Genomic DNA, 18246 nt, shown 5'->3' with positions numbered 1-18246 from the left:
ACCTTTTATAAGACCATGTGTTCCATATTTAAACAATAAATAACTGTGACAGATCAAAGCTGTTATTCACAAGTTACTTCATAACCAAGTCTGACATTTTCCCTTACCTAGCATATTTGAAGATTCAATCATTGATGTATCCAGGTCAGTCCAGTACAGTCTTTTCTCCACATAATCAATCGTAAGTCCATTGGCACGACCCACTCTGTCCACCAGTGCAGCACTATTCGTACCATCCATATGCGCGCGGACAATTCTTGGTTTACCACCCCACTCAGTCCAGTACATGTATCTAATGTAGGAAAACAGCAGTCGAAATACTTAACAGAGGAACAAACCACTTAACAAAAAAATCCTGCATTCTCATAACAGCCTGATTTTTAATGGCTGAACTTGGAGGAAAATACTACTGTAGTGTTAAAACAAATCAAAACTAATAAAATTTTCACAGAGATCGTAGGAACTGCCGATGCTGGAGAATCTGTGGTAACAAGGTGTAGAGCTGGATGAACACAGCAGGCCGAGCAGCATCAGAGGAGCAGGAAGGCTGATGTTTCAGGTCGAGACCCTTCTTCAGAAATGGGGGAGAGGAAGGGGGTTCTGAAATAAATTGGGAGAAAGCGGCTGCCCGACAGTTTTCCCTGCAACTTGCCCCACACCTCCTCCCTCACCCCCATCCCAGGCCCCAAGAACACTTTCCACATCAAGCAGAAGTTCACCTGCACATCTGCCAATGTGGTATACTGCATCCGCTGTACCCGTTGTGGCCTTCTCTACATCAGTTAAACCAAGCAGAGGCTTGGGGAGTGCTTCGCAGGTCACCTACGCTCGGTTCGCAATAAACAGCTGCACCTCCCAGTCGCAAACCATTTTAACTCCCCCTCCATTCTTCAGACTACGTGTCCATCCTGGGCCTCCAGCAATGCCACAACGATGCCACCCGAAGGTTGCAGGAACAGCAACTCATATTCCGCTTGGGAACCCTGCAGCCCAATGGTATCAATGTGGACTTCACCAGCTTCAAAATCTCCCCTCACACCACTGCATCCCAAAACCAGCCCAGCTCGTCCCCGCCTCCCTAACCTGTTCTTCCTCTCACCTATCCTCTCTTCCCACCTTAAGCCGCACCCCCGTTTCCAACCTACTAACCTCATCCTGCCCCCTTGACCTGTCCATCCTCCCTGGACTGACCTATCTCCTCCCTACCTCCCCACCTACACTCACCTTTACTGGCTCCATCCCCACCTCCTTAACTTGTCTGTCTCCTCTCCACCTATCTTCTCCTCTATCTACCTTCGATCCGCCTCCCCCTCTCTCCCTATTTATTTCAGAACCCTCTTGCATTTCTGATGAAGGGTCTAGGCCCGAAATGATAGCTTTCCTGCTCCTGAGATGCTGCTTGGCCTGCTGTGTTCATCCAGCTCCACACCTTGCTAATGTGGTATATTGTATCCGATGTTTCTGATGTGGCCTCCTCTACTTCAGGGAAACCAAATGGAGGCTTGGGGACTGCCTTGTGGAACACCTACGATCAGTTCGCAATAAACAGCTGCACCTCCCAGTCACGAACCATTTCAACTCCCCCTTCCACTCCTTGAACGACACCTTTATCCTGGGCCTCCTGCAGTGCCACAACAATTCCACCTGAAGGTTGCAGGAACTGCACCTCATATTTCTCTTGGGAGCCCTGCAGCCCAATGGTATCAATGTGGACTTCGCAAGCTTCAAAATCTCCCCTCCCCCCACCGCATCCCAAAGCCAGCTTAGCTCGTCCCCACCTCCCTAACCTGTACTAACTCCCACCTATCTCCTCCTCTCATCTCAAGCCCCACCCCTATCTCCTACCTACTAGCATCATCCCCCCTCCTTGACCTGTACGTCCTCCCTGGACCGACCTATCCGCTCCCTATCACCCCACCTACACTCACCTTTACTGGCTCCAACCCCACCTCCTTGACCTTTCCGTCTCCTTTTCACCTATCTTCTCCTTTATCCATCTTCTATTCGCCTCCCCCTTTCTCCATATTTATTTCAGAATCCCCTTCCCCGCCCCCATTTCTAAAGAAGGGTCTAGACCCGAAACATCAGCTTTCCTGCTCCTCTGATGCTGCTTGGCCTGCTATGTTCATCCAGCTCTACACCTCAACTCAAACTTGGATATTTTACAGGTGTTGCTGCATTTGGACAAGGACTGAACCTAAATCTAAAGCTTTTTTTTTCTGTAAACTATGGCTTGAAACATAACTTCATAAGCCATTTATAATGCCATATGTAGGAAAAAAACAGTTTGACAGTATATAAAAATATTTTTGTTTCAGTGTTCATATCAAAACCACGGCTTTGCATTTTCACTTTCTACACTTTCAACATTGTGGACTTGATTAATAACTTGAGGGCTTGATTAATAACCTGAGGGCTTGATTAATAACAAGTTATGATTAATAATCAAGTTATAATTAATAATCAAGTTATAATTAATAATCAAGTTATAATTTACAATTAACAAGTTAGTTTAGCTGGTAATTGAATCCTGTGACTCTTGCAACATTAGGGTTGCATTCCAAGAAATACCATCAAGCTTGCAACCATGTTTGCAATGTCCTTGGATAACATGAATTTTTTTTCAATCTACAGAACGCTCAATGCTTTATTATACTCACTCTTCCCTTACCCATCAGAAGGATCAAGTGCCAAAGCACGTGGATTGTCCAAATCTTTCCACACCAAAACCTGCCGATATTGCCCATCTAATCGTGCCACTTCAATTCGATTAGTGCCTGTATCTGCCCAGTAGAGGTTTTTTGACAACCAGTCTACTGCCATTCCTTCTGGGTAATCAAGACCAAACTCAACCACATGCTCAACAGAGCTTCCATTCATGAATGCACGACTAATGGTCTATGGTGAAAGAAAACAGCATAAGTGATACAACATTGCACAGCTCACATTTATTTCTCTTCATTATTTCTCAGAATGTAGGCATGATTGATAAGGTCAGCATTGCCTAATCTTGATTCCCCTTGAACTGAGTGACTTGCTAGGCTACTGCAGAGGGGAGGTCAGAGGCAACCACATTACTGCAGGTCTGGAGTCACTGCTAGGCCAGATCATGCAAAGACGGTAGATATCCTTCCCTAAAAAGCATCAGTGAACACATTGGTCTTTATGACAATGATGATAGTTTTATTTCTGATGCAAGCTTTCAAGTACAGATTTATTACTTGAATTGAAATCCTACTACAATGATAGGATGAAATTCTGTTGTCGGATTTGAACGCATATTTCAACAGCATTAGCCTGGGCCTCTGGTTTATTCGTTCGGCGACAATACCATGATGCCAATGTCACCCATGTATCAACAAGCATTGAATTAACAAGGTAATTCACGTCAAGAAGTTTCCAATCTTTGCCTATATTCTGCAGAAATTGAAACAAAATCAAACTAATATTTCTTCTCAACCGAAGAGGCTCAACAGAAAGCAATATGTCAAAGCTACTTTATTCCCTGTCCAAAAAACTGCATTCAATTGTGAATTTTCACTTCTCAGATTTCCTATCAATTATAAAACTGCACAAATTAAACATTTGTTTACCTTCATCAAAACTGATGTTTTCCATTATCAGACATTGTCCATTAAAAAATCCTCTAAACCCTGGAGAATTGGGTTTATTTTTCAGTTTGCTTTTTCAGATAACCATCACAAGAATTTTTTTTGAACTAGCTAGGAAGTTATTTCACATACAGATTTCACACGATGACATTCGGATTTACAAAGCTGTTTCAGGTAAACTTCTGCCAAAGTACAGTACATACCCATGTAAAAGTTAAACGGCAACACATGCAATTTTTGGCTTAAAATGTTCTAATTTTCCAAATTCCTCGTGAAGAAAATAAATTTAGTGGTCAGAGCACAAAAAATTCAAAACCAAAAATTAACTGTTGTAATCACATTGAAAACCTCAATATATTATTATTCATCAAAAGCAGGATTTAGGAATCAGTTTCCAGAGTAGTTGAGTTCCACAGTGATTATAGCGAGGTCACCCAAGTGGACCTCACAGGATAGGAGTTTCCTGATTGGAACAGATTAACAACCCCAATCAGGGAGCCCTGGCTGACAAATAAAAGCAGAACTGTCAGAGATGCTCTTTATTCTGAGATTTGGCTTCTGAAGAAGGGTCCAGGCCTGAAACATCAGTTTTCCTGCTCCCCTGATGCTGCTTGGCCTGCTGTGTTCACCCAGCTCTACACCTTGTTATCTCAGATTCTCCAGCATCTGCAGTTCCTACTATTTCTGGCTCTGAGGGCGCTGGGTCAATTTCAAGGACTTTCCACGAATAAATAAAGCATGACTTAGTGACAAGATATTGGTCTCTGCGGGGTTATTTCAGATATTAAATAAATGAATATCTTCCTTTCAGTGTGGAGGGAAGACTGTGTCTCTCCCAAACCCTCGCAAGTTTTGAGTCAGTGGATTCCCCTGCACCAAGGTAGAGGTCAAGGGCTGGTGGTCACCAGTGTGATATTTTCTAACAGTGTAGCTCTTCCCTTTTGTTGGTCTTTTCTCCTACTTATTCATGGGATGTGGGTGTTGCTGCCCATTTTTACTGCCCATTCTTTGTCATCCAGACAGCAGTTAAGTGTCATCTGAATTGCTGTGGATCCAGGGTCACAGATAGGCTAGCCAGTAAAGATGGCAGAATTCCTTCCCTAAAAGGTTTCAGTAAACCAGATGTGTATTTACCAAATATGATTGTGTCACTCTCTGTGCATGCATGTGCACATGCATGTGGGACAGAGGAAAGGGCAGTGTGAACAGGGGTGCTGGCGGGTTGGATGAGAAACAATTCTTTGACATATGCATGGGATGTTGCTTTCCCCATTCTGCTCTATAATGGGCTGTTCCCTTCAAATGTACACAAAAAGCAGTCATCTAATGCTGGGTCTGTGACCAGGCCAAGAGATCCTCAGGCCCTCCTGAACTCATTACTGGCTTTGGGCCAGGGTGTGGGTTTGTAGGAATGAGGAGAAAAAGGTGGGGGGGGGGGTAATCTGGTTGCAAATCTGCCAGGAATGGTGGAAGTGTTGGACTGGAGGGGAGTTTTCTGAATAAAAATGTAGAGAGAGGTCATGGTTCTGGATGTGAGTTTGCTCGCTGAGCTGGAAGGTTAGTTTTCAGACGTTTCGTCACCATTCTAGGTAACATCATCAGTGAGCCTCTGACGAAGTGCTGGTGTTATGTCCCTAGAACGGTGACGAAACGTCTGAAAACTAACCTTCCAGCTCAGTGAATAAAGTCACATCCAGAACCTCAACCTGAGCTACAAATCTTCTCAAAACTTGCTAGAGGTCATGGTGGGTATAGGTGCTCCTCAGTCATGAGCTTATGGATTCTTTTGTCAGCCAAGTTGTAAGTACTGGGTGGGCATGTTGAAAGTAAGTTTCTGGCTTCTCTCTTTTTAGCTGACAAAGTGATGATCTTGGATTTTACATAGGATTTTGTTTTGGTTCTTGTTTCATGCTACGTGGACCCAAATTAGGCATGCTTGCCAACCCCTTGAACTTTTGTAAAGGTCAACCCTTAAATTTTTGCCTGAAGCGTTGTCTCAATTATTTAAACTTATACCTGGGTATATGTGGTATACTTCATGAAGAAAGAAAAACTCCTCAGATTGTAAATCTGAAGTTAAACATTATTGTTTCAACAAAATATTACTTTAATTTAGTTTAACTTATACACATACATAATTTATTGATTTAATTAAGAGTGACTTTACTGACAAAACACACATTTGTACTCATGTATCTGATAATTAAATGCTATAACCCAAAAGATAGGCTATCCAGCCATCCGGTCTGTGTACTATTTTTTTCTCTGCATAAGTCATATTTCAAAGAGAAGTCACTTTTTAAACACATTAAATATTATTCATCACCAATTTTTGGAACTGATTCCTGTTCAGTACCTTTAAACTGATGTCTGTCCAATAAATCCTGTTATCAGAAATGTCAAAATCAAGTGCAGATGCTTCCTTCACCCCTGTTAATGGAATTGGCACATCATTGTTGTTGGTCTCCAAAGAAATTCTACGGATGTCTGCCCTACTGGAGAACAGCAGGAATGCTTCAGGTACAATGCAGGTTTTCATGTCCCTTATCAACTCTAGGCCCATTGGACAGGCACAACGTGGACCCTGAGGTACATACAAACACAGGTGACTGCAGCCACCATTATTTTTTGAACAAGGGTTCGTTCCTGCAATCACAACATACAAAAACACCATAATTTACCAAGTGATTATTGTTTAAAAAAAATTGCAAGATACTTTGTAGCACATGGTTAAATGTGATCATCATGTTGCAATGGCACTAGTGCATGTATGTCAGCTGTCCTGTTGTGAGAATCAAACCTCTCTTTACATGTAAAGTCTACTCATTAACCAAATGGTGAAGTACTGTACAGATTGAACACTGCATGTGGAACTATTTAGGGAGAAGTAAGGTATTTGCTTCTTCTCCTTTCCTGAATGTGTAAGTCATATTGTAGTATCACCTCAGAGGCCAAGAGCTTTCTAGCAACTTGTTTTAGTGGATTTTCTTCATGCGAGTACAGACATTAATTGTTGGCAGAATATTCAACTTTCAAGACATCAAAATATAATCCAACCTACCCTCACCTAATACATGTGTATACATGCTGTTTGGAAAAGTGGTCAGTAATAACAAAGGGTACCCTGACTGAACTGAAATAATGATTTTATGAACTCAAATAATGATTAGAGTGGATACACATCGTTCCAAGATTACATACCAAATGTTTCTGTTACTTTTGTTGCTTTCAGTCCCATAAGATCAGGTAGCTGATCAATTATGATTTCTCTCTCTGCATGGTGCTTATGAACACGCTCAATGCTTCTTCTCTGCCAATCAGTCCAATAGATATAGTCCCCCAATAAAGTGAATCCAAATATGTGAGGAAGTTTATCTTCCACAAGTGTCCTACGACCAGTTCCATCTACATTAATCACCTGTTTGAGAGAAAAGTAAAAAATGCCCATTTCAGAGAAGATGTGGATATTGCTGGATGAAGTTGGGTGAGAAACAATGCTTTGGCGCAGGCATGGGATGTCACTTGCCCCATTCTGCTCTTCTATGGGCTACTACCTTCAAACAAAAAGGTCCTGCTTTACAGTTAGTCAATTACCAACCAGGCATGTTTGTTGTGCTTTGCCCTGTCTGTCTCCTGTCCACCTATCTTCTTCTCTATCCATCTTCTATCCACCTCTCCCTATTTATTTCAGAACCCCATTTCTGAAGAAGGGTCTCGACCTGAAACGTCAGTTTTCCTGCTCCTCTGATGCTGCTTGGTCTGCTGCATTCCTCCAGCTCTACACTTTGTTATCTCAGATTCTCTAGCATCGGCAGTTCCTACTATCTCTGTCTGATGTGCCAAATTGTTTTTTGATGACATTCCTAGCACTGATTTGTTCTCTCACATCTGACTTGTATCTTTACATAAGGACAAGTTATTTGAAGTGGTAATTTTTGCCTTATAAAGAAAGAAGAAATTTGAAACTCACCTGTGGAATGGAAGCAGAGGGGGAAAATAAAGACTTTCTGTTGTGAGTTACATAGCACAACCAAGGAGAATAAAATGAATTCTAACCAGAACAAGCCTAACTATTACCTTTAATCCCTTGCAGAAGATGCTCGTTTAACGTATTTCAACTAATTACAAAATGAACGCTGTAAAGCCTTTCTATTCTTTGGCAGCTCATCCACACCGACTGACTTGGTGGGCCCCCCACTACTGCTCAATGTAAGACTGGTGTAGCAAGGTATAGAGCTGGATGAACACAGCAAGCCAAGCAGCAGAGGAGCAGCAAGGCTGATGTTTCGGGCCTGGACCCTTCTTCAGAAAATTTTCTTCATTTTCTGAAGAAGGGTCTAGGCCTGAAACGTCAGCCTTCCAGCTCCCCTGATGCTGATTGGCCTTCTGTGTTCATCCATCTCTACACTTTGTTATCTCAGATTCTCCAGCATCTGCAGTTCATACTACCTCTAAGAATGGTGTATCTTATTAAACTTGATGCACAAATTCTAATCCAATGACCAGTCCCGACTGAGCTGCAGAAATAATTTGCTCAAAATCCATTTAATTTTGGAAATCACTACAAAATCTGTTGAGGTGCAAAGATGAATTCTTACTAAGAACATAGAACATTACAGCACAGTACAGGCCCTTCAGCCCTCGATGTTGTGCTGACCTGTCATACCGATCTGAAGCCCATCTAACCTACACTATTCCATGTATGTCCATATGCTCATCCAATGACGACTTAAATGTACCTAAAGTTGGCGAATCTACTACCGTTGCAGGCAAAGCATTCCATTCCCTTACTACTCTCTGAGTAAAGAGACTACCTCTGACATCTGTCCTATATCTTTCACCCCTCAATTTAAACCTATGCCCCCTCGTGCTCGCCGTCACCATCCGAGGAAAAGGCTCTCCCTATCCACCCTATCTAACCCTCTGATTATTTTATATGTTTCAATTAAGTCACCTCTCAACCTTCTTCTCTCTAATGAAAACAGCCTCAAGTCCCTCAGCCTTTCCTCGTAAGACCTTCCCTCCATACAAGACAACATCCTAGTAAATCTCCTCTGCGCCCTTTCCAAAGCTTCCACATCCTTCTTATAATGCGGTGACCAGAACTGTACACAATACTCCAAGTGCGGCCGCGCCAGAGTTTTCTACAGCTTCACCATAACCTCTTGGTTCCGGAACTCGATCCCTCTATTAATAAAAGCTAAAACACTGTATGCCTTCTTAACAGCCCTGTCAACCTGGGTGGCAACTTTCAAGGATCTGTGTACATGGACACCAAGGTGACAAACAAAATAATTTCCACGGTTAAACCCCAACTGCCCAAGGGACTGAAACTTGTTAATTCATAATTCCTTGATTGCACACAAGTTTTCATATTTATTCAATCAGGTCAAGAACATGAGAGCTTTGTTGATTTAAAACAACTTCAATTTTGGATGCAACTTCAATGTACAATTGAAAGAAATTATAAAGTGAAAGGTTAAGTGAGGAGATTCAGCTTCGGCTGGGCTTGTTTTACCAGGAATATCACTTACCTGCTTCTCAAAAAATATGCAAAAATGTAAAACTTTGTCTGCTGCACCATTATCATCTCATCACGTTATCAGCATTTGCTGAGTAGCAGCACTCTTGTTTTGCAGTCAGAAGGCTGTGCTCAAAACTTGAGCAGAAAAACTCAGTTGATAATTTGCCCAAAACATCAGCTTTCCTGCTCCTCTGATGCTGCTTGACCTGTTGTGTTCATCCAGCTCTACACCTTGTTATCTCTGATAATTTGCTTTTGTGTGGGGAGACAATGCTGTATTGTTTCATCTGTTGTAGGATAATGTGAAATGTTAAATCCAGGCATCGTCAGCTCTAACAAGTGAATGTAAAGGAGCCCATGACACCCTTTGTAAAACAGCAGGACAAGTCTCCCCGAGGCCCTGTGAAACCTTCATCAGCAGATGGTCTGGTTATTTATTTTGAATGCCATTTGTGGGACTTCATGTTTACAAATTTTCTGCTATTTTCTGCAAATTTTCATTATATTACGACTGTACATTTAAAAAATACTTCAAAAGAGTCCTAAGGTTGTGAAAGTATTGCAAAAATGGAAATGTGCTGTTTCATACAAATTCATTAGTGCCTTGTTCGTCATGTCTTTGTTAATGTCATTCCATGTTACAAATTCAGCTTTACTCACCACTGACAGGAGGCGAGTTGCTCTGCATTTTCCTACTCAAACCTGTTCCTTAAACAGTGATGTATCATGCGCCACTTACCAGTTCTTTAGTGAATCCACATTTTCTTTCACAGACAAAAACTGCATGCAATTGACATTAATTGGTTATTTCATTCAGAGGGAATGGAAATATCTCTAGAAATTAAGACACTATGGCTGCAACTTTCCTGTTTGCAAGTGTGGTCAGGGCCATGGTCAGTGGCATCTGACCATCTTCCCGCATAGTCTCTTTCTGAACGCCTCCCCCCCCCAACTCTCCCAAAAAACTACTACCCATAAACACACACACACACACACACACACACACACACACACACACACTCCCCCCTGCCCTCCTCCCAATGTGCACACACTCTTCCCATGCAAACACATTCTTTAGTTTCACCTTTCCCCCTTTGCTTGGGACATAGGAACAGGAGTAGGCCATTCTGCCTATAGCGTTTGCCTTTCCATTAAATACCATCATGGCCAATCAAATGCGACATTACCCTTTATCCATTTCATATCCATAACTACTGCAAATCTCTCCCTTCCGACTCTCACATCTCTTTTCCTCTTAAATTCCCCCCTTACCCCTCTCTCTTTCTGCCTCCTTATTTCGTTCCTCATTTCCCCTCTATCAGCATGAAAATAATCCATGGGGCTTTGCCCTCTAAATGTTATCACCACCACCCTTATCCCACCAGCAAACATCGTGTGTCAAGACAGACAAGCAATTTTTTGACTTAATTGCTCTTCATCAAAAGGCAACTTGGAACACTTCTGTAGGACCTTAGATTAGCCAATTGGAGCATCCTGATTGGCCGTTCAATCAGAGAAGCTGAAATATTAACCAGTGTGCCAAAAGCTGTGCCATGCCAAATGTGTTTGTGGAAGAGAAAAGCCTTTTGGCAAAGTTCAGAATCTGCTTCACCACATTGACTGCCTTCTTTGGGGACTGCACCTGTGTGGGAAGGGGAGTACTTTCTGTTCCCCCTGAAATGGAGCATCTTCCTTATGGTGTCCCATCCTGCACATCTGCAGTGCAGTCATCATACTGCTGCTTCAGGTGTGCAGGGCTCAGGCTGATTCTCTGTTCTAAAAGAATGGATATATGGCTCTGCATTTCTGAGGGAGAATTGAGTGGAATCTCATCTCAGAAATGCAGAGCTTCCTCCTTTTGTAAAATAAGCTCATTATCGTAGGTGATTTGGCGTCAACTTGTTTTATGCCAAGGTGAAACACCTTGGTAAGCTTCAATATATTAGAGGTTTTTGATAAATGAAAACTTTTCCTTCAAAACTTTGGAAGAAAAAACAAAGCAAAAGATAGAGGTAGTGACAGCCAGACAGTAAAGCTGATGGTGTGTTGGGAATGAGCACTGAGGGGAGGACAGGAAGCAGGAAAAAGTGGCAATGGTGTGCTGGGAATTACAGAGTGAGCTAGGAAATAGTGGAGTATGAGGAGAAGGGTGGACAGCATAGCAAGGAAGGGCAGCTGCAGAAGAGTTCAGCGGTGGTACAAGAGAGAGAGCATGAGGTGCCACATTCCCTTCGTTCAATCAGCACCCACTAGTTCTGTCCTGTTGTACAAGCCATAACACATCACAAATGCTTAGATAAAATATTTGTGCAACTCATCCAGAATACTCCTGATATGTGAAACTAACTGAAGGATTTCCAAGATCCCTGTTCCAAGATAGAAACTATAAATTTAAAAGAGTGACAACAATGTTAAGTCTGTACATGTACTTTTTTCTCTCATCTCTAAGGTGTTGCCATGGTATACAATAAAATACTAATATCTAAGCACTTGTTGTACTTCTATTATTTCAATCAATTGCGGAACAGAATTTTGTGCTCCGTTTAAGCGGCTATTAGATCGGCATATGGATGATTGTATAAAGTAGGGGTGGAGGTTAAATAGACCTTAGGTTTTGGGTAAAAGTTCGGCACAACATTGTGGGCCTAAGGGCGTATTCTGTGCGGTACTGTTCTATGTTCTATGATGTAAAGTATCAGTCAAAAGACTCTTCTGTCCTTTCAGGTGTACATAAATGATCCTGTTCATGAGCAATAGTGGTGATAGGATTAGGGTTAGTACCATAGTATTATGGCCGATATCACAAAAACTGACTTCAGAGCTGTTTGTGGGAACTTAATGTGTAATTTGTTTTCTGTCTTCCTCTACATTACAACAGCGATTATGCTCCAAGAGTAGTTAACTTGACATTTTGCTATCTTGAGATCAAAATATTCATTTATGCAAGTTCTTTTTTCAGTAACGGAAACAAACTCCAGTGCTACTCCCTGATTTCTTCTTGGGAATGTAAATGAACCCAGTATTGCCATATAAAATGACCAGTGAATGCTCGGTATGTTCTGGGTTTATACCAATTCACAATCAAAGAGGGACCAGCTGTATTTTTGTGCAGAACTCAGGTGAAAAAGACTTTAAAATTTGGGTTTCTATGTGTTAAAGTTTAAAAATATTTCTTGTTTGGAATTTATTCTGACTGCAAGACTTTTCCTGGGAACTATTAATCTCGTTACTCAGACGTGAGCACAGGAATGGCATATAGAAATTATTTTGTGACATGGTGGTGTGCATGTGTGAGAAAGCGAGTAGAGAATGGCGCTAACTGGAAAAGCTGAAACAAGCTGTAAAGGTAATACAGCAAATTTTGTTTTAACCAACACCTTATGAACAGGCACTCTGGGTAAACTGGCAAAAATATACATACCTGTAGTTAACTGTATTTTTACTGAAGTTTACTAAATTATTCTGTCCAATTATTAGTTTTTCTACTTAATGTAAATATACTTGTTGGCCACACAAAAAATCAATGCTTGATTCAAGTTTTCCTCAAATAACATTATCTATTGTGATCCCCAAGTAGTCCGTTTAAGTTGCCAGTGAGAAGGCTCTGTGCTGGTACATTTTATTTAAGGCAAAGTTGCATTATTATTTCAATGATTTACGCTGTAAATAAAATATAACAGTGATGTGTACACTCCCTGCATTACAGTTCTATTAGACTGTGTTTTTATGGTGATTATGGTGGATCTCTTGAATATCCAGAATATTTGATCGACCAGCACATTCCTGGTCACATAGGTGCCGATAAATAAAAGGTTTGCTGTATATGGAAGTAGTGATGTGGATTTCCCAAAGTCAATGATCTGGATATTAACAGGTTGTGTGGGGGTGGGTGAAAGAGATACACAGAGTTTATGACAGGAATCCTGGAAATCCAGGTTTTCTACATGCTGTCAAGTTTTAACAAATGTCTCTGCCCAGAAGTCTGCGTACCTAACAAGCTTGGCTTCCAGTCCAGTGCGGACCACACCACAGCAGGCCAAAAGACAAGCAAGATTTGACCCCCAATCCTGCTCCCCCGGTCCACAAGCAGTGGCATTTACCTTCTTCTCCCAAGCTGTCCTTCCCTCACTCCAGCTGGCTGTTGTCATGATGCTTGGGTTAACTTGAAGACGACATCCTTCTTATTTAACTTCCCTCACTCCAGCTGGCTGTTGTCATGATGCTTGGGTTAACTTAAAGACTGACATCCTTCTTATTTAGCTTGACAACTCACTTCTGGAGAATGGGTTGGCTGCCCATCCACCCTTTAACCTGTCTCTATGAAGGTCGAGGCTCATATTTTCAGTGTTTTAATATCTGACCTGAACTAACCCAATTTCTTCCAGAATACAATCATGAAGACACTATAACATGTACACCACATGGAAAAACTTTCAATTCTTGCGAAGGATATATTGTAATTCAATGGCACACGTGATCCAGATTATCCCTGGGGCAGATTGTTTTACAACGCCTGCTGCCACCATGGAACAATATCTAAATTCACCAGTCAAAACTATTTTTTAAATCTCAGATACAATTTCCACATTGGAAACAGGAGCAATGACAATTCCCAGTATGGTTATATCCTTGTTAGGCAGCCCCATGTGTAGAGGAAGGAGACAGTTTCCCATCAAACTGTATAGTCAAGTTATGAAGCATCTCTGGAGTAGATTGGACTTGATCCCAGGCCTAAGAGCTCATTAGTAAGCAGGATAACATATTTTGATCAAGCTGTTCAGAGATGCTGACACAGATTGGAAGCAAGTGGGGCTTGAACACAGCCCCCCTGGCTCAGAGGTAGGGACACTACCACTGTGCCACAAAAACCATTTAGTAAGAGGGAGCAGAGCTAATATGTCGACTGCAGCAACTTGTGCTGATGGGGTAGCACAGCTAAGGGAATTTGTGTGTACACAGTATTCTCGTGGCCTAGAGGAAGAATGTGAAAAATGCTGTGACTGCAACAATTGCAAATTCCACTTCGTTTACAGACCAACAAATTCTGAGGAATGTAATTCAGGTACCAGCATTGAAATTGTACCTGTTTGGACAGGCTTCTGGTACCACTCTGAGACTCCGGAAGGAAGAAGACTCAAATCTGTGTGTCCAGGCCACTGTAAAAGTCGTGGAAAATAGGCATTTTGTCAGGCACGTTTTCTTCATTTCTAACGACTTGTATTACACTTGCAGATTTTGCCAAACTATGAATTATAAAGCTCCTGTGAAATACGTAAAATGTTTTGCTACTGTAAAGGCACCATGTAAATGCAGGTTTTTGTTAAACTGGGTATGCATATAATATCCCTCCCATTCAGTTAGTTCAATATTTGAAATAATTGTATTAAACAGTGAATTTGAAATGTGAACATACAGAGAACCTTAGTTAAATCATATTTGAAATAATGTGAACCGTTCTAGTGTCTATATCACTAAAATGATCTACAAACCCTGGAGAAGATCAAGAGTTTTAATTCATTGCCACAGAAGGCTGTGAAGGCCAGGTCATTGAGTATATTTAAGATGGAGATAGATAGGTTCTTGATTGTCAAGGAAATCAAGGGTTGCGGGAAGAATGAGGTTGAGAAACTTAACTGTCATGATTGAATTGCGGAGCAGACTCAATGGGCTGAATGCTCTAACTTCTGCTCCCATGTCTTATGGTCTTATGATACCAGAATTGATCGGGTGCTGACCACCAAAACAGGCTGAATACAATGGGGTTCTTTTCTCTCGAAAAATAAAGATGAATCAATGGGTGGGTTAAAAATCTGAAGTTTTCTGCAGTATTCCTAGTCTCTGGCCCGTGCTTGTAACCACTGTTTATGTGGCAAGTCCAGTTGAGTTTCTGGTCAATGGCAGCCCCCAGGATGTCGATAATGAGGGATTCAGTTAAGCTATCACAATTGAATGTCAAGGGCAGTGGTTAGCTTGTTTCTTATTGGTGGTGGTCATTGCCTGGCATTTGTGTGGCACAAATGGTACTTGCCACTTGTCAATCCAAGCCTGGACATTATCCAGACCTTGTTGGATTTGAACATGGAGCGCTTCAGTATCTGAGGAGTCACAAATGCACAATGTTCAGCACCAATCATCAGCGAACATCCCCATTTTTGACCTTATGACGGAGGGACAGTCACTGATGAAGCAGCTTAAGATGTTTGGGCCAAGGACACTACCCTGAGGAACTCCAGCAGAGATGTCCTGGAGCTGAAATGACTGACCTCCAACAACCATGACCATCTTCCTGTGTGTCAGGTATGACTCCAACCAATGGAGAGTTTGCTTGCCGATACCCATTGATTCCAGTTTTGCTCCTGCTCCTTGATGCCACAATTGGTCGACTGCAGCCATGATGTCAAGGGCTCTTTTGTCCGTGTTTGAAGAAAGGCTGTAATGAGGTCATTTAGGAGAAAGTGAAGTAAAGTGGGAGGAAACTCGAGTTGAGGTTACATATCATCCTGTTCAGACATGTAATGAAACATCTCTGGGACAGGTGGGAATTGAATCCAAGTCTCCTAGCCCAGAGGTAGGGACCAAGGGTGCAAGTTAATATTCTGCTGCAGATCTTTAGGGCCAAATGGTCTTTATCTCTCTGTAAATTCACATAATTGAGAATTGTTTGCATTTATCAAGACTTGCTTGTGTTGCTAATTGTATCCTTGTAGTTTACAGCCAGTTGTAATTTAACATTACTTCAAGTAAACTTTACGTAAAAGAAAAGTTAAAGCTGGTTAAGTAACTACTTTAATGAAAAGAACAACTTTAATAAAAAAACAAGTGAGACTAATGTTCTTTGACAAGTCAAGCAAAATGATGAAATGAAAGTTTTTGCAAGTGAATTTGAAATTGGTAGTTCTGCGGCATGGGGACTGAGGAAGCAATCATTCATTAGACAATTGAAAAATCAGTATTTTTAAATGCCACTGTCAAAATTAAACAAAAAAGTTAGATTAACTCTGTTTTACCAAGTGAAGAACATCTCTTCAAAAGGTTTCAAGTTTAATAATGAGTGGTTTCTTACAACTGCCACAGATTGGGACGAGAACAGGAATGGTATAACTGTCAATTGAGAGAAACTAAAGGCATAAGTAACCATAATAAAAATAAACAATAGAACTACTATCCAAAATTCTAAATTTTATATATATATATATATATATATATTGACAATGGTACACGTATCAGAGTCTATTTTAAGCCCTCTATGCCCATTGACATTGTGGGGGAATATGGTTGGCACAGTCCATATCCTGAGACTCAAAATCAGCCTCAAGTTTCCACATATCACCACTGGGTGGCTCTGCAACCATTGTCATCTTTCAAACCTGAAACACTGAAAACAATTAAATCTCCGATACCATCTGGGAGATAGAATTAAAATTGGTCACCTTCATCTTTTAGTAATTCTCCCTTTCCCTTTGGATCAAAATCGGAAATCTATCCTACCCTCACCTCCTTCCAAGGAGGGAAAGAAAGCAAACATTAACAGCTTTGTATAGGGAAGAGAACTTCACCACAAATCTACCCCAGAGGACAGTTCAGCGCCTCCAGACTCAAGACTTTGTAACCACGATTCTTTCATCTCCTTATGTCTCTCATACCCCGATCATCTTCTCTAATCATTCCCCTTGGTTGAGGCATTCCCCTCTCCCTTTTCTGCATACTTTATTGTCTCTCACCTGCCTTTCAACTTTAATCTACTCCAATGCTCCTTTTTCTTCTATTATTGATTTCCTGGTAATTTCAAAAGTAATCAATCGGAGGGACAGAAAAAAAACTGCAAGTGAAACCAACTTGTAGCACAATCAAATACCTTATCATTTAACCAGAAATTCTCAAATTACCATTTGCACAAGCAAAAGCTTCAAAAACTATAAGTAACAAGGTATAGAGCTGGATGAATACAGCAGGCCAAGCAGCATCAGAGGAGCAGGAAAGCTGGCGTTTTGGGTCTGGACCCTTTTTTATGAAGAAGGGTCCAGTCCCAAAATGTCAGCTTTCCTGCTCCTCTGATGCTGCTTGGCCTGCTGGGTTCATCCAGTTCTACACCTTGTTATCTCAGATTCTTCGGCAGTTCCCACTATCTCCAAAAACTATAGAGATGCTTGGCTATAAAACAAAATAAAGCCAAGTCTGTGAAAACCTGGTGAATCTATCTTGAATTTCTCCAATTAACAAATCAATACAGGACACAGGACTTGGACAGGCACAGTGGGTCAAAACCAGATTGTAAAACAACCAATACGAATATCCAAATGGGATTTATCCCATCTCCAAAGAGTCAGAATTACACTTTGCCTAAGACTGTGAAGAATGCCAAGCATCAATTTACAAAGTACTTCTTCGTATCTTATAAGTTGTGGTGAACAGACCTGGATTATTCAACACCAAGTATTCTCCATGAATACTGAATGCATATTATTTTTATGACACTCCTTTTATTCTCTGACCTTTATTATTTTTGTTACATTAGTAAACATTTCATAATTCCCTCCAACTTGGCCAAATTCATGACACCTTTGTAATTCTGGATTAAATTTCAACTTTTGTTATAAAAGTTTCTTAAGAGCTCAAGTTGGCTTTGAAAAGAATTTTTCTTTGTGGGTTCAGATCTGTTACGGTCCTCTGTTCTGAATGTAACTGAACAGGTCCACAAAAATTTCACATTTATTCTATTTTGAATTTTATCTAAATAGATATGATTGGTGAGAATTTGGCTTCCAAAATAATTTATTCTTAGCTTCTGGTGCACACCTCTACATATTCATGTGAACTTTTATGATGTAATTTATAAAAACTTGCACAAGCAAAAGCTTCAAAAACTATAAGTAACAAGGTATAGAGCTGGATGAATACAGCAGGCCAAGCAGCATCAGAGGAGCAGGAAAGCTGGCGTTTTGGGTCTGGACCCAAAAGTTTTTATAAAAATCGGAGACAATGATCCATCAAAACTCAGAGTTCTCTTAGGATGTAGGGACATTGGGAATATACTCCATGATTTTAGGAAGACCGAGTAGAGTCTGGAGTTTTTTTGGCATAGTTGGAACCTGGGAGTTTTGAATTAGGACA

At 41.1% G+C, this 18246-nt stretch overlaps 1 protein-coding gene across 2 annotated transcripts in view; it reads right to left on the bottom strand.

The window, feature by feature from the left end:
- LOC125459232 (low-density lipoprotein receptor-related protein 5-like) overlaps nucleotides 1–18246 on the bottom strand; it is a 183003-nt gene that overhangs the window by 37952 nt on the left and 126805 nt on the right. For both annotated transcript variants that reach the window (XM_048545384.2, XM_059652032.1), the window contains exons 8-11: nucleotides 6813–7029; nucleotides 5968–6257; nucleotides 2672–2898; nucleotides 108–292 (exon numbers count right to left, since the gene is read on the bottom strand). In XM_048545384.2, the coding sequence (XP_048401341.1) occupies nucleotides 108–292; nucleotides 2672–2898; nucleotides 5968–6257; nucleotides 6813–7029 (919 nt within the window). The remainder of the gene's footprint in view (nucleotides 1–107; nucleotides 293–2671; nucleotides 2899–5967; nucleotides 6258–6812; nucleotides 7030–18246) is intronic.

Source organism: Stegostoma tigrinum, chromosome 17 (genome assembly GCF_030684315.1).
Source record: "Stegostoma tigrinum isolate sSteTig4 chromosome 17, sSteTig4.hap1, whole genome shotgun sequence".
Taxonomy (NCBI): Eukaryota; Metazoa; Chordata; class Chondrichthyes; order Orectolobiformes; family Stegostomatidae; genus Stegostoma; species Stegostoma tigrinum.
The sequence above is the reverse complement of the archived record's forward strand: the minus strand, read 5'-3'. Positions and strand labels throughout refer to the sequence as shown.